This window comes from Diceros bicornis, chromosome 18 (assembly GCF_020826845.1).
Source record: "Diceros bicornis minor isolate mBicDic1 chromosome 18, mDicBic1.mat.cur, whole genome shotgun sequence".
NCBI classification, from domain to species: domain Eukaryota; kingdom Metazoa; phylum Chordata; class Mammalia; order Perissodactyla; family Rhinocerotidae; genus Diceros; species Diceros bicornis.
In genome coordinates this window covers 7,129,392-7,146,076 of record NC_080757.1, presented here as the reverse complement: position 1 = coordinate 7,146,076, position 16,685 = coordinate 7,129,392, and the positions used below count along the sequence as shown (strand labels likewise).

At 41.9% G+C, this 16,685-nt stretch overlaps 1 protein-coding gene across 1 annotated transcript in view; it reads left to right on the top strand.

Moving 5' to 3' along the window:
- The window catches only part of DNAH9 (dynein axonemal heavy chain 9), a 305,906-nt gene that overhangs the window by 170,195 nt on the left and 119,026 nt on the right, over positions 1 to 16,685 (top strand). Inside the window, exons 43-45 of the mRNA XM_058559699.1 lie at positions 1,769 to 1,965; positions 10,078 to 10,240; positions 12,017 to 12,140. Of these exons, the coding sequence (XP_058415682.1) occupies positions 1,769 to 1,965; positions 10,078 to 10,240; positions 12,017 to 12,140 (484 nt within the window). The remainder of the gene's footprint in view (positions 1 to 1,768; positions 1,966 to 10,077; positions 10,241 to 12,016; positions 12,141 to 16,685) is intronic.

Here is a 16,685-nt window from a genome sequence, read left to right as displayed (position 1 = left end):
TCCTTCCCCCAAGAAGGATATGAAAGGCCAACCTGAAGCACCTTTGGCTTTACCAAATTTTGGTAATAGTATCAAAGAAAAGTTGCCAAATTTCCACCAAGGAAGCAACACAGTCCTGTTTCCACGTTTAAAAGCTTAAAGTTCTCTGATTCATGGGCCTGGTGTGATATGGTGCCACTATTAAGAAGTCTTTGGTTCACCGTGTGGGTTGGTTTTCTCTCTCTCTTCTCCACAGCATGGCTCTGATCATGAAATTGGAGACTTATTGTTTTGTTCATCAAAGAGTCTTTGTAGGCCAGGCCTTTCAGAACTGTGCTTCTGTTGTCCTCTGCTGGATCATGAGTGTAAACTGACTGCCAACAGGACTAATTCCCAGTATATTAGCCTATTTTCAAACTAGGTAAATGTATTCCCATATCGTTTTCCCATGTGTTTTCCTCAACTAGCAAGAATGGGTCTCCTGCATTGCATTAACGTCTTATCCAAATGGCTGGACACTTATTGTTACTGTCTGGCAAAGCCAGAATAGTTTAAGGGTTTTCTGTGGACCTAACGCACCTTCAAAATATAACTCTTTGATATTTAACTTTCTCCTCTTCTTTCTTCTTATAATCAGGCAGCAGTCCTGGTTTCTCTATAGTTGTCACTGTCATCTTCACTTTCCCTCCATTAGGTTTGATGAATCTTGTCCCATGGGCTTACAAGGCTAACCCTACAGTGACTTATGCCCTGGGCAATATCCTTGCTGGTGAATAGCATGCTGGTTACCTCTTTCCCAGGTGGATCTCCCAGTCTGAACCTTAGGAGAAAAGAATGACAAATGGGGACAATTGCTCGTGCTGGTATAAATTCCTACTTATGCACTAGAAAACCCATTCTTTCTTGGACCTGCTTCCTCTATAGCCTTTCTTCCTCTCGAAATCTCAGGTTTTGATAAGCAAGTAGTTCCTTTCTGAATTTTAAAAAAAAGATTAGCTGCCTTTCAATTAAAGGATATATTGGTGGTGAAGACATAGACTCCGTATCTTTTAAGTTAATTGAGTTGTACTAGGTATTTATTAAACATGGTAAGGTTTGTCCTGTGGGCAAGAGTTGACACACAATAATCCCGAACCTTTATGGAAGATTTATAAATAGGAGGTTCTACTGTAAATGCTTTAAAATTATGAATGTTCTCATCAAACAAACCAGTTACCTAAGGATGGCTCATTTTTGATGTACCCAAGATGGTATGTTTTTCAGAAGCCAAGCCCTCTGGGCTGAGCCTATGAAGTTGGGACTGGCAATCTATAGTGTGTAATCTCACAGGAAACAAGAAGGGATGCTTTATGACACTGCTGCGTATTGGGGAGCAAGACCTGTCGGAATGGGTGTGGGGGAGATAAGGCCGTCGAGCCATGATCCCCTTCACCCAACAATGGTGAAAGAGCCCCTGGTCAGGGGAATCCACCCATGTGTCCCCGTCCACTCCTCTGCTCAGACGTGGGCTCTTATTGTGTATGTGGGAAGGGCACCTCCCACCTACCATTTCCCATCCTCAGCCCACAAGGAATAACAAATATCATCCATGACTTCACGGATCTGGTAAACGAATGTTAAACGTCCACTTTATAAGGGCTTCTCAAGAGGGAGGAAGTATTGGAATCAGCACTGATACTTAATTTTAAAGAGTGTGCAGAGAGAAAAGGCAAATCAAGTGTCTCCACTCTGTGTGGAATCAGAATTGAGAGCCAGTAAGGAGAGTCTTGTCCCTCTGTCTCATCGCCAGGATATTGAAGATCCTGTGGAGCAGACCCGAAGCCTGAACATGTATTGCCACTTTGCAAATGGCATTGGTGAGCCCAAGTACATGCCTGTACAATCATGGGAACTTTTGACCCAGACTCTGGTGGAAGCCTTGGAGAACCACAATGAAGTCAACACAGTGATGGACCTGGTTCTCTTTGAGGATGCCATGCGCCATGTGTAAGTGTGCTTCTCTTGTTGCCCTTTCTCAGTTCCCTCCTCTTCCCAATTCAGAGGTCTCATTTGGGCATTTGAGGACACTTTGTTAAAATCAGGAAAGCAGCTACTGCTTCTGCCATGAAAGTCAAGATAGCACCTGGTAGAACAGCCACTGCAGCTTCTGCTACTGGCCCTAGGAGGCAGCATAGTGCTGAACTTAGGCAGAAATGGATTTGCTTCCTTGTCTGCCATTTACAATCCCTGGCCATGATCACAGTGACACCAAGGGCAATTTTGAGATCCCAAAAGAGGCACCAGAACAACTCAGACCTGCATCCCCTCCCATACTAGTCCAAGGCCTAATTTTAAAATAATGAGGTTGAAGGTTTTTAAGTGCTCATGTATTTCAAAAGTTAAATATCCTTTCAATTGTTGCTATCACATGAATCGTTGACAGTAGTCACCAGGCCTCCCAGGTCATTTATATTCACACCAGTGCTATCCCTATACTTCTTCTTACATCCCTCAGTCTGGGTCCCATTTACCACCCCTCCCTGCCCGTCCAAATCCTTCCACTCTGCCTCCGGTACTTATGGCCTTCAATAGCAGAATCCACTTCATCTTCAACGTCTCTGAACTGTCCCTTCACTGATGAACTCTAACCGGAACCTGACTGACCCTGAGTTGAAGAAAGCTGTTTTTTCTTCCCCATTCTATGCACCCTAGAGCCCAGAGAGAGGTAAGCACCCTCCTTACCCCTACCCCACCCCAATGGCGTATTTAAACCATTTCTCCTTTTATCCTTCACAAAGCCCAGTTCTTTTGAAGCACAACTAATTGGACTTTCAAGCTCATTGCCTCTCCTTGTTACTGTCATCTGCTGACATCCAATTACTCCCCATGCTTTACCAACGACCTTCGTGCCCAAACCATCCTTCTCTCCTCAATCATACCTTTCTTCATTCTTGGCATCTGTGTAACACCGGTCTTTCTCTTCCTTGGCCTCCTTAGCTCTAATGATCTTTTCTTCCATCACACCTCAGCCATTCACATGTTCCTCCCCTAGAATTTCTATCATCAATAATGAACCCACCTCCAAAATCTCAATTTCAAGCATCCCACTCTCTTACTTGTACCTCCTACACTTTCATTCACCTGCTTTAGTTTTTATTCCGGTTGTTCTTAAACTTCATCAAGACTTCATTTCATGGAGCCAACTATTTTCTCAGACTCCTTTATCCCTCTGCCCACCATGTCTTTCCTCTCCTCAACCACCGTAGACTCCATCATCCCAGTGTAAACACCCCTAACTTTCCTGTCATCGCATCCGTGTGACAAAACCACACTCTAGCTAAACTCTACTGTCTTCTTATTCCACACCTGCCCCTGAGCATCTGAAGATTGTTGGAGAAAAATCTGCCACCATGTTGACTTGGTTTGCTTCAGATTTTCAGCCACTAATATCAGATGGGCCCTCAACTTTGCTAGAAATTCTCCTCCACTACCCTAGGCAGTGTGCTCTTTTCCTTTCATGTGATGACTGCATCATACCTTTTTCTTCTCTTCTCAAGCTTCTAAAATCTCTTCCTTCTCTTTATTTGCAGTTAATAAGCATATCTCTTATTTTACTGAGATAATGATAGTGACCAGAAGAGAATTCTCTTATCTCCCTGCCATCAAATTTCACAGTCTATCTATATCCCACCTGCATCCCGCCCACAAATCTGGCCTTCCCTACTATTGCAGTTAGTGAGCTGTCCCTGTTCTTACCTAAGGCCAATCTCTCCATGTACACACTGGATCCCATCTCCTCTCACCTTCTCAGTGACTTTACTCCTTCCTGAAATTATCTCTTCTCTCCTCCCTTCCCCTCTCCTCCCCTCTTTTCTTTCTCTATTTTACTTTCTCTCTCCTTTTTTCTCTCTCTCCCTCTTCCCTCTTATCCCACTGTCATTAACTCATTGATTTCTGGATCATATGCATCAACATACAAACATGCCATGGTAGCATTTATCAAAAAATAATAAACTATTTTTGATTCTTGTATCCCTTTCCATCTGCTACCCCATTCTCTGCTCCTATTCACAACAAAACTCAGCAAAATAGTCGTCTATACTTGTCAAACTTTCTCACTTCTCATCCTCTCCTCAGTCCACTTATAATCATTTGAACAAAGAAGCTTTTATCTAAGTTGCCACAGACCTACTTCTTGCTAAAGTCAGTTGTCACTGCTGGGTCCTCACCTTGTATTACTTGAGTGCCCTGCCACATTTGTCATGATTAACCACTCTTTTTATTTGTTTACATCCATCCACCCAACACATATTTATTGATTAGACCATCTCAGTATGAGTTCAAGGATCTTTTTTTAAACTCATTGCTAGATCCCCAGTACCTAGAACATAGCAGGTACTCAATAAAAATTCTTAGCATGTCATACGGGAATGAATGATGTAAAGAAAAACAGAGGGAAGGAGGATAGAGAGTGCTGGGGGTGATTTTGATTTTAAACAGGGTGGTCAGAACACCTCACTGAGAAGGCAGCAGTTGATATGATGTGTAAGAGCTACATTTAACATAGAAGTTATGCACTTAACTATGGGCCTAGTCCATAGTGCTTTGCATACATCAATTCATTTAGTCTTCACAAAATCCCTGAAGAAAGTAAGGTCTTCTATTATCCCTATATTATTAATGTGGAAACTGGTACCTAGAGAGATGAGGGAAGTTGCCTAACATCATACCCCCCAGAAATACGTAAGCCAAAGCCTACACTCACGCAGCGTGGATCCGGAGTGTTTGCTCTTGACCGTCACACTGTGATGCTCCTTCATGGGCTTCTTTGTCTCCCCCTGATCCAGTGTAAGCTCCTTGAGCGCGTGAACTGTCTTGCTCACCGCTGTATCCCCAGTAACTTGGGCAGTATCTGGTGCATAGCAGATGCTCAGTAAATAAGGGTTTTAAAAAGTCTGTTGACTAACCTTGTGAAGTTTCAGTGAGTATTCTCCCTCTTCTTTAAGAGCTACCAGAGCCTGTGTCATAGTCTTGGAATTGAGGGAAATCCCCATCCTTTAAGCATGAATTTAATTTGGGAGAATGGCAAGGGATGCAGTCAATGTGGTTTCCAACATGGATGATCAAACCAACTAATATTGTTTTTAGGGAAAAATAAGGCTATGAAGGGGGCCGGCCCTGTGGCGTAGCAGTTAAGTGCGCACGCTCTGCTGCTGGCAGCCTGGGTTCGGATCCCAGGCACGCACTGAGGCACTGCTTGCCAGGATGTGCTGTGGCGGCCTCCCATATAAAGTAGAGGAAGATGGGCATGGATGTTAGCCCAGGGCCAGTCTTCCTCAGCAAAAAGAGGAGGATTGGCATGGATGTTAGCTCAGGGTTGACCTTCCTCACAAAACAAAATAAATAAATAAATAAGGCTATGAAAATTAGCTTTTCTCCTGAGGATCCTAAACAGACTCTGGCAAAATAACTGGAATAATGAACTGCCTTGAGGGGGGCAATTCTGAAGAATAAACTGTATGCAGAAGTATAATTTCCTGTATGTTTGTTTAAAAATGTCAATGTGCCATGACTTCATCTTTGCACTACCCTCTCATCCCCTCCCTTCCCTGGGGCTCCTCAACCGTCTTTGCTGCCTCAACTAGCCAGACAGAGCAGAAGCATTCCCCTCTTATACCAGAAAAAGGAATGCCGAACAATACAGCGAGAAACACAGATAACCTAAGAATGTCAGAAGATCCCATGGCCTTGCCTCACTCCATACCATGCCCAAGGCAAAGGGCTTGGACTCACTCCAGGAAGGTCCCACTTTCTGATACCCAAGGTGGAGTAGGCCAGGGCAGAGAAGGACAGTCTGTATTTGCTTTCCCAGGTGCCCACAGGGCTGGCCGAGGAGCTGAGGTAAGGGCCTATTACAGGCGCAATGAGGCTTATGATCATTGTGACTGTATTATCTGGCTATTTGTTCTCACCACTTGAATTCTTAACATTTTCTTCTGTTTGATTCTACACCTTTCCCAACCTTCACTGCTGTCATTCCACTGCTTTTATGCTGAACCCAATAACGGAGCACCACGTAGTGGTTACACATACAGGTTCTGGAACTAGAGCCAAACCCAAGTCCAAATCCTGGTTCTGTCTCTCATTGGCTATTGGTGCTTTGCAAAGGACACCTAAGGTCCCCAAGCCTCAATTTCCTCCTCTGGAAAACAAGGATAATAAAAATACCTCCGTCGTAGGGTTATTGCTGTCTGCATGAAGCGCTTTGCAGTCCATAAATGTTAGAGGCTTGTTCTCTTCCTTTAGTGGTACCATTCTGCTCTCCTACTGACTTCCCTCACAATTTCAGCAGTCTTGTTCTGCTTTTTCTTAAAGCTTTCCACTAGATCTTTTCCCCTGCTCTTGGCATAATCTTAATCTATCTCTTTCTTGTTTTTCCACTGCCACATATATCTTTCTGCCTCCCCTTTTTTCTCTTAGAATCACTTCTCAATCATTAACAAAAAAAGAGCATTAGATGCACTCTCTTGTGCCCCTTCTTTTGTGTGTCTTAGTCCTCCAGGGTGCGTGTGTGTGTGTGTGTGTGTGTGTGTGTGTGTGTGTGTGTTTAGTCTTCAATAAGCCAGCTTCCTCCAGCTGTGCTGTGGTATATCTTCAGCTTTTGTTTTTAATCTCCCATAAATTCAGTAATGGGCTTAACTTAGACAGCCTTGGTTTTCTGGCCCAGGAGCCCTTTAGAATATTGATCTTCTTTTTAAATTTTGTAATTTAAATGCAGAGTCCTTTGGCCTCGTCAGAGGTTGTTAATGAATCCCCAGCTGGAGTCTAATGCTGACAGTTGCAGACTTAACCACTCTTCTTTGGAAACTTCATCACTAATGATGCATTTCCCATTTAGGTACTGAATAGTGTGGACTGTGCGAAGCTGAGCTCAGGCTTTCCAGAATAGAGCTGGGTGTCAAGCGGCACAGAGAACCCAGTTGGGCTTCTCCTCCATGCTTGCCTCTCTCCTCCATTAACCCACCCCCGCCCCCTCCTTTTATAGACACAAAGCAGATGATTCTTTGCACTTGGCATAATGAATGATTATGTACATCACCCCAAATGTGATGCTGAATATAAGAAATGGATTGTTTTGTTTAAATTTAAGAAAAGTTTGAATACCTTCAATGCACTGGCACTATAGAGAATACAAGATGAGTATACACATGCTTCAGATGTCTAGAAACTATGGTTTAGTAAGAGAGGAAGAGAAGTGTGAATCTATCTGATACAAGACAGAGTATAAGTATCACAATTAAATAATTATAAAGTGAAAAAAGTAAAATCATAAGAGAACTAGATATAGGTCAATAAATAACTCCTTAATATTTAGGGGGATAAGTTTTAACTACGTAAATTTAGTGACCTACAACTTTAAGTCCAAAAAGCTAAAAATTTCTGTACATCCAAAACACATTAAAACTAAAAGGTAAAAGGGACAAATTGGTGGGATATTTTGAAAGATACATAAAGGGGTCTTACAAATCTAGAAGAACGCTTCAATTGAGAAGTGAGCAATGGACATGAAAAGAAAACCCACAAAAGAAAAAATATGTAATGATTAATAAGAAAAATGTTCAATTCCCTAGAAATCAAAGAAGTAAAAATTAAACCCTTAATATTTTCAACCATTAAATTGGCAAAGATTTTTTAAAAATATATAAGATCCAGTGTCAAAAAGTGTGGGGGCCAGACTCTCCTACCTGCTGGTGGTGGGACTTGTTGACTCACCTACCCTTCTCCTAGGGTTTCCTTTCAAATACCAAACACATCCGATAGAAGAGATGAGGCAATAAAGACCCATAAACATTTAGTTTAATGATGGTAATTATGACTAAGTCGTCAGTATATGTAAGAACTTTGCAGTAATAAGAAAATTCAACCCACAGAAACTCATGGACCGTTTAACCTCATACACACTCATATTTTGTTGACATGTCAAACCCCACCTGCTAAAACTCCCCCAGCCCTTCCTCCAAATTGAGGTTAGCTGGTTGTGGCACCCCTAATTACCATTACTTAATTTGAATATGGCATTTCTCATAATATCATTAACAAAAGACAGGAATCCAGGATTGTAGCCTGTGCAATGCAGTCTCAGACGTGTCCTCTGATCTCTTTGGTTGGACTTTACTTGAGTTCTTGTTCTACACACTCTTTGGATTCCAAGATCACCAACACCTGTTGTCTCTTCCTCCTTATCTCATCCATTTCTCCTCAGTGGCTTGATCACTGTGTTATGTACCCCCAAATTCACTGACTTAACACATTCTTTTTGTGTGTGTGTGTGAGGAAGATCAGCCCGGAGCTAACATCCATGCCAATCCTCCTCTTTTTTTTGTTGAGGAAGACTGGCCCTGAGCTAACATCTGTACCCATCTTCCTCCACTTTATATGGGACACCACCACAGCATGGCCTGACAAGCGGTGCCTCCGAACCCGGGCCGCCAGCAGTGGAGTGCTCGCACTTAACCACTACGTCATGGGGCCCGCCCCTGACTTAACACATTCTAACTCAGGTAAAATAATCTAACATAGGCTCATCCTCCAATATAATAGATTCACTTTTTAATCTATTCAACCTAGGAAGAGTACAAATTGGTGCTACCAATCTGGGGACTAGTTTTTCAGTATGTATCAAAAGCTGTAAAAATTGTCTTACTATTCGACTTGGTAGTTTTACTTCTAGGAAATTATCCTATGGACATAATTAGAGATATAAACTAGAAATACTTATATGGCATTATTTATGGCTAGAAAATGTTGAGAACAACCTAAATATCCAACAGTAGGCTATTGCGGTCAAGGAGCTTATTCTATACGATGCACTATCATTCCACCACTAGAAGCAGATTACTCCGTGTCATAGAGAAATAATCACAGTATATTGCCACATGAAAAAATGTTTTCAAAAACACTATGTTCAGTATACAGTGTGAACCCAATTTTGAAAATTTACGGGGTAGAAATATATTGAGTTTTCAGATTACTTAATGTATGTACACATAAATACGTACTTATACAGACAGACAGCAGAAAAAAGTCCAGAAGGACATATAATTAATGTCAACAGTGTTTATTGCTAGATAGCAGAATTGTAGTTTCTTCTGTATTTTATGCATTTTGTACAAGGAATAGTCATTGTTTTTAGGATGAAAAAGAAAAGGAAGTAGGAGTTATTTTTATAAAGAATGTAAGTATGTTACATAAGGTATATATATAGTGCCGAGGGGAATTGAAGAAAAGACTGGTGGAGCATCCTGGAGGAGGGGCTGTGAACAGCTTGATGGAAGAGCAGCGTTTGAGGAAGGCCTGGAGGGGCAGGAGGAGTGGGGTCCTCTGGAGGGCTTGGTCTAAGCCCAGGGCCTGGAAACCTTTCCCCATTGCTGGGGCACTGCGAGTGGTAAGTATAGCTGCAAAGGGAAGAATCCAGAAGCCAGGGAAGTAGGTGTCCTGTAGGTTACACTAAGAATCCACAGATATTCGTTACAAGGGCATCAACATCCAGGAAAGATAAAAGAGGAAAAGACAAGAGCTGTGTCAAGGCTCTCTGCTATTCTGCTGACTTTAATTTTGCTCCTTTTTCCCTAAGAAGAACAAACTGTTCTGTTCCTGCTTGTCCTCTAGCCTTCTCTGAATTTTTTTGTCTAATTGTATGCTTTCTACTTTTCTCTTTTCTCTGCCCCCTTTTCTTGCCTAAAACGACAAACATGTGAGACAAAGTGAAGTGGGGAGATGTGGCAGAGTCAGGCTTGGCTGGGGAGGAGACAGAGGGTGAGCCGGGTCCCCTCCCCCTCACCATCACGCGCCCTCTCCCATCCTGCCTGGCTGCCATGAGCTCTTCCTCCACTGCCACTAGTTCACCAGAGGCTTTGGCTTAAAGCAAAGCAGCGGCGACTTCAATCAACTTGAGCAAGAAGGTGAGACCAAGTTTGGGGACAATTTAACTCAAGTTTCCCACAGCTTAGCCCATGATGTGCCTCCAAAGAGGGTTCTAGTTCTCACTCGGACCATTATGCACGCTCCTCACAGAGGAAAGTCTGACCAAAGCCATATGCTCTGTTTCCTTCTCTTTAGCTGCCATATCAATCGCATCTTGGAGTCCCCACGGGGAAACGCTTTGCTGGTTGGTGTAGGTGGGAGCGGCAAGCAGAGTCTGACAAGACTGGCGGCTTTCATCAGCTCCATGGATGTATTCCAGATCACTCTGCGAAAAGGCTACCAGATCCCTGACTTCAAGGTAAGAAAGCCTGGCGGCTGTGGGAGGAGATTCAACCTTTCTCCAACTACCCATAGCTCCCTGTCACCCTTCACTAGCTCTTCAGTTCCCATGCCCAGAACTTGCCCTTAATTGTCCGTCCATTTTCTTCTTAGATTCTGGGCTGGTGACATGAGGGGCTCTTTTCTCATTAAACTCAGCCTGAGAGCAGGGTCCTTCCCAAAGTCTGTATTTGTGCAACCTCAGCTGCTTTAGTTACGTGTGTGGCGCCTCAGTTCTCACCCACATCAGAAGCATATCTACCTCAAATTCAGCACACAACTCTCTAGCAGCTCTAGTAAACTTAGGAGGAATTCTGACAGTCTGCCCAAGTTTTATAAGAAATTCATATTTTAAAAGATAATGCACACACTCTGAAAAGTGGAGAAAGGCATCATATACAATTTTCAAAGGTCATTTTGTCCAGCTTCCTCTCTTTTATCCCTGGCCACAACAGAGTCATGGCAGGGAGTCATGATGTTATTTCCATCAGGATGCTGCTCTCACTTTCCCTGGGAGAATTCCAGCCAGCACTGAGCCAGACCTGCCCATCGCCTTCATAATCTCTCAGCCAGTGATGTTCACTGCTGCTCTGAAACCACAGCCCAGCCTCTCGGTCATTGGCTGAATCTAAGGTCATACATCAGGTTCACATGAGGTCAATCTTGAGCACTTCCAAAAAAAGAGAAGACAAGATAGTGCATATGAGAATTATGCGTTTACTGAATGATCTAAGACGGTGGTTCTCAACCTTGGCTATATACTGGAATCCCTTTCAAATAATACTGATGCCTGTATCCCACAACCCAGAAATTCTGACTTAACTAATCTGGGGAGTGGCCTGGGCATCACGATGTTTCAAAGCATGTCCCAGATGATTCTAATGAGAGTTGAAAAACATTGTGTTAGGTAATTCTGTAAATGCATAAGGTTGAAAACCATTGATCTAAAAGGAAGTTTATTAACTTTAAAGTGGAATTATTTAGACATTAATGAAGCTCTGCTATAAGGAAATGTATGAGGCTGTTAGAGAATGGACTTTGAGTGGTGTGAGAGAGAGAGAAGAGCAAGATTAGGGACTGATGGCTGAGCGTTGTGAGAGGGATACAACAAAGGAACCAAGGTTGACCAAGCTGGAAAAAATTCAGGGCTTGGCATCCTAGCCTAAAACTTCACGCACTTCCAGTTTTGAATGGATGTAACTTCCTACCAAGTGATTATATGTATGTGTGTGTGTTCCCCAATATATTTTTTTCCCAACACAAGTCTTTTGCTGGAGCTAGCCATAAGAGCACAAGAGGCTGCTGGCATAAGATATATTCATCCCCCAGGCCAGTAGCCCCAAGTACATTACTCTTCTGTCAAGACCAAGAGCAATCACTTGCCTCCTGGGGCTGGTCATTCACTTGTATGATGATATAAGTAACACAGATAAACTGGGAGCCATCTCTGTCCTTTGGAAAGCTGTTACCTCTTTGCACAAAGCAGGAGCTCCAGAAGCTAATACAGGAGCCACAAGTGGTTGTTTGAATTAAAGATCATCATTTTTTGATTTTACTTGCCCACCACTATTGGGATCCAGGCCTAGGAAGGAGGCATATTTCCTGCTTGTCAGTGCAAGATACCCCTTACCATCTTGCTTTATTTCCCATGGAAGTAGATAAGAAAATGGTCCCATTCCTAAAGAGTGGATGAGGATCTCTTTCAAGAAGGCCCTCTTCTCAGAGATCTCTGACTGTTGTTGGATTGTTTCTGCAGGTGGACCTGGCCAACTTGTGCCTGAAAGCCGGGGTAAAGAATCTCAGCACGGTGTTTCTCATGACTGATGCCCAAGTGGCTGATGAGAAGTTCCTTGTGCTCATCAATGATCTCTTGGCATCTGGTAAGAGACTCTTTGCACTTGAATATCTCTAGTAAATTTCCCCTGGAGTCGGAGTCATTCCATAGTGGAGATATGGTCCAAGGTCAGAAGGGCTAAGTCGTAGAAATGAGGGTGAAAACTGATACAGTGGAGAACTGGCTCGTCAAGGTCCTTCTAGGATTGGTGCTGGACTTGCTGTCCTGGCTCTTTCATTCTCCTTTCACTGCAAAACAGACAATAATCTTGAGATTCTCTTAGTGTGGCTAGATCTGATAATAGGAAAAAGAGCAGGGTAAGGGACTGCTGATCTGCTGAGCCCAGAGAGAAGTTGCTGCTCCCTTCCCATATCCAAGACAGAGAGAAACTAGAATGTGTGCAGTATTTCAGGTAGGTTAGGCATTAGCAGGAAGAAACACACAGAGAATGTGCACACACAAAACTTACATAACAGGGCAAGATTAGGTTGCCAATTTAATTAACCAAGGATTCAGAACTTTGTGGAAGCAAGAACAGATGTAGAATACCTGTACATGGTTTTCCTTGGTTTCCAAAGAACTTAACAGGGGCTGTCAACTGCCCTGTGACACTCTCAGTACAAGATAGGACTTCAGTGGAAAGTTCAACTCTTGATACTTCACTGTCCTTATTTATTTAGGGATTCAGGACTTATGTCAAACACTCTAGAAAAAAATTTTTATATACATGTATATACGTATATATATATAAATACATATATAAACATACCCAAGGTGTATATAAATATATATACCCAAGAAGACAAGACAGTATGGTACATGCATTATGCGTTTTCAGAAATGTGGGGTGTGTGTGTATATTTTAATATTTATGTTAGTTAAAAGGAGAAGATGCTTTCCGGGCTCTTACACCAAATTCAGCATCTGCAAAACCACCTCTTCATCTGGGTTAAGAAAATAGTCAGTGCACAGATGTTCCTGAACAAAATTTCTGCCTTCAGCTTTTCAACATTTCAGAAAGACTATTTCTCTACCCTCTGGCTCTTTGACTGAATGCTTTTTAGTTTATAAAGTCCACGGACCGTGATCACAATATACTTCGCCATAGTCTATTCCATGTCATATAAAATATGTTTCAGGGTGTCTCCTGCCATGCTATCTCTAGGAATTTCACTGTTTCAGAATCATTGTCTGCTTCAAATTTTGTGCCCTTGTACTCCAGGTCATTTTACTACACTTCCATGAGGAGCCACTGGCCTCTGGTCCAGATCAGGCACTAGCAGGCTCTGTGAACAAACTTTGGTTTGTTTCTGATGAGAACCAGAGTCCCAGGCTCCTTACTGTGCTGGGGCCCAGCATTACACAAATCCCACACTCTCATTTCTTTCCCAACACACCCTATTTAAGTTAGCTTTATATCCAGGAGTTTGCCTACTAACTCTTACACCTTTTCTCCTCCAATCCAATAAATTTTTCCTTTCCTAAATACTGTCTTTTTAACATTACACCACCTTCTACAACAGCATTTCACCTACAACATTGCCTCAACTTTTATTATTTCACTAAATAATGAGAAAGGGGTCCAACTGCCCTCCCACCCTGTAGCTGTGACCTAAAGTCTGCTTTTTAAAACAATCAAAAAGGGTAAAATTGTGCTTCCAAAGGCTTATAGCTTTGGAGATGCAAGGCATATTGCCAGCCTCATCCTTTATCTCAATTGGCTCCAATCCAGCCAGGTCACCTTCTCCTAAAATAATGTCTGAGACACAGAAGATGTTATAGTTTTACCAATTGAAGTTTTATTCCTCAATTAAGTATTTTTAATTTTTAATTTAGAAAACCACTTTTTTTAAGTTCAGATGAATTTCTGAAGTCCTGCCCAGTGGAAACTTGATGCAATCAAGCTGCTCCAACATCATGGCGTTTCAAGCTCATGTTTCCCTTTTAAGACTTTTATATAAAAACAAGATTTACACACACATGTTAAAATGGAGATACAATTATAAGTAATGCTTTTCTAATTTTCCTCCCCTTTTTTCTTAACCACTTTGATGGGAAGAATAAAGTGTATCTTAGTTCTACTTTTCCCTGTCAAATAAACAATTTCTGTCTAGAAATTCACTGACTACCTGTCCAGGCAGAGCTACAGGGATTCCTCAGAACCTCCCCATCCCCTTAGTTTTTCAATTTTATGTGGTTGCGCAATCACTCCATTCTTGTATAACACAGTAAAGACTAGGAAACTATACATTGGGCTCCCTTGGCATCAACTCAGACTTCTCTAGTTATCTACAAGTCCTGTTAGGTTGGACATAAAGGTACAGTGAGTGAATCCCACTGATTCGACTCCCCCCAAAAACATCTTCCTCAATGACCCAATGATCTCACGCATAGGCTATCTTGTTTCTTCCCACACTTCTTTAGTTCACTGTTTCATCCCTTGGATTCCTGACACCATTTCCAAAATTAAAACGTGATGGTAATTCATTGCATAAATCCCACTTCTGACACCAACCAAACATTTCAGAACCCATCATTATGTAGATTGCATTTCAGGTGGGTTACAGATCGATAGGAAGGTATCCTACACATGAAGTTTAAAAATTAAATTAAATTCCTCGTTTAATTAGCAAGGACACATAATTGTATAAGAAGCAAGATGGCCATCCAGATCAGAATAAGTGAAGCATATCTTTGAGTCACTTCCCTTGGCTGCCAGAGTGCTTAATGGGGGGTCATGCAGCTGTGGGTGAAACTATGCGTAAAATATTGGTCCCTGCTGTATCTGAAAAGTTCAATTCTTGCCATGTCCCTTTTGCCCTGCATAATAATTCCTGAAGAATGTACACTGGCCATTAAACCCAGGTATTTAAAACAATTTTACAAAATTTGTTCTCTCTTGGTCCTTAAACCAAAATCAGCATCATCAAGGCTCCATCCTAATCTAGAGGGAGAAAATAGAATCATTCCCTGGCTTTCTGGTGTAGCACATCCGTCTCCAGCTTTCCAGCATTCCAGAAAGCCCATTTTACTGCAGTCCCAGATAAGAAGTCTGCTCCAGGTGTGGTGTCTCTTCCTCTTCTAACTCTGCCAGATGTCATACTTCATTTTACTTTAAGATCTTATGTTGGGACTTTCCTTTTGCTTTTCAAAAGGCTTAATTGTTCACTCCAAAATTAGGATTTATTTTCCCTGGCCCAAACTGGATGACTTTCCATCTGTTCATATAGTCCAAACCACTTATTAAGCTCCCATATTCCATTCAGTAGGTGCTGTGCTCAAAAGTGAATATCACACAGCCTCTATGTAGTCTATTGGAATACTTTATAATAAATTGGGTCTCCTCTCTTGTAAAGTCATATGCCTCTCCATCTCTGAACCAGACTGTCCTTTTTATATTTGGACCAAATATCCTCTTGGTATACAGAATATGAAAAGATCACCTCATCTTCCAGGTGCTTTAGGATTAGATCCCAGATTGACATGCTAGTAGAGTGCACACATCACATGAGAATGTGGAGTCTGGAAATATTTGTAACAGACTTGGATTGTTCTTCTCCCATGAGCACCTAGAACTGGATTTCCTGATGGGCCATCTATGCTTTACATATGCTGAATTCTGGTTCAATTTCCCTGAAAGGAAAAATGACAAATTGTGGGACAAAAGAGAAGCTGTCAAGCATGCACCAGATCTCCTAAACGTACTTTGTGGTCTCAGTAGATCTGTTCACTAGATGTGTTCTCAAGCCACAGCCAGTGGAAATTTAAACCAGCAGCTAGTTGGTTTTCCAGCTGACAAACAGAAATACCAAAAGGGTAATGCAAAAAGATGCTTGAGTAATCAGCCTTTTCTTTTCTTCATGTAGTACTGAATTCTCACACAAGTTATTTGAGACTATGTCTTTTTGCATTCTCCTACATTGCTAAGCTCTCCCTTACCACCTATATCCAAGAAATAATCAGTTGCCATCAATTTTACCCCTTAACCATTTCTGAATCCATATCTTCTCTATTATGGCTACCACTGATCTTTTCATCTTTTGCTTCAACAAATGTGGATAGGTCATTTGTTGAACTCATCTCCCTACCTCCCAGGCAATTGCCCTTCCAATCTATTCTCCTCATTGCTTCCAAAAGAGTCTATCTAAACTGTAATTTCTTCATTAGTTACTAACTGAATGCAGAATAAAATCCTTTTGTACAGAAAAAAAAATGCCTTTGACCTGCTTCCTTCCCTTCTTGCTAGCCTCGCTTGCCCCCTTATGATCTAGTAATCCTAACTCCTTGAGATAACATGCTGTCCTGTTTTCTGACATCCTTACTTACTCACAGTTTCTTTTGAACCTCATGCTCTTCTCCTTCTTTGTCTGAATTAACTTCTACCCGTATTACAAGACTTATTTTGGGTGTTATCTCTCTAGGAAATCTTTAATGATCCACTGTCACCCCCAGGAATGAGAAACATCCCTCCATGTTTCTGTAGCACTCAATGGTTGCACACACCACCGTTGCATTGAAACAACATTGTAAACTTATGAAAGGCAGAGACTAAGTTTTCTGTTGTTGGTTAATTTTTTGTTATTAAATAATC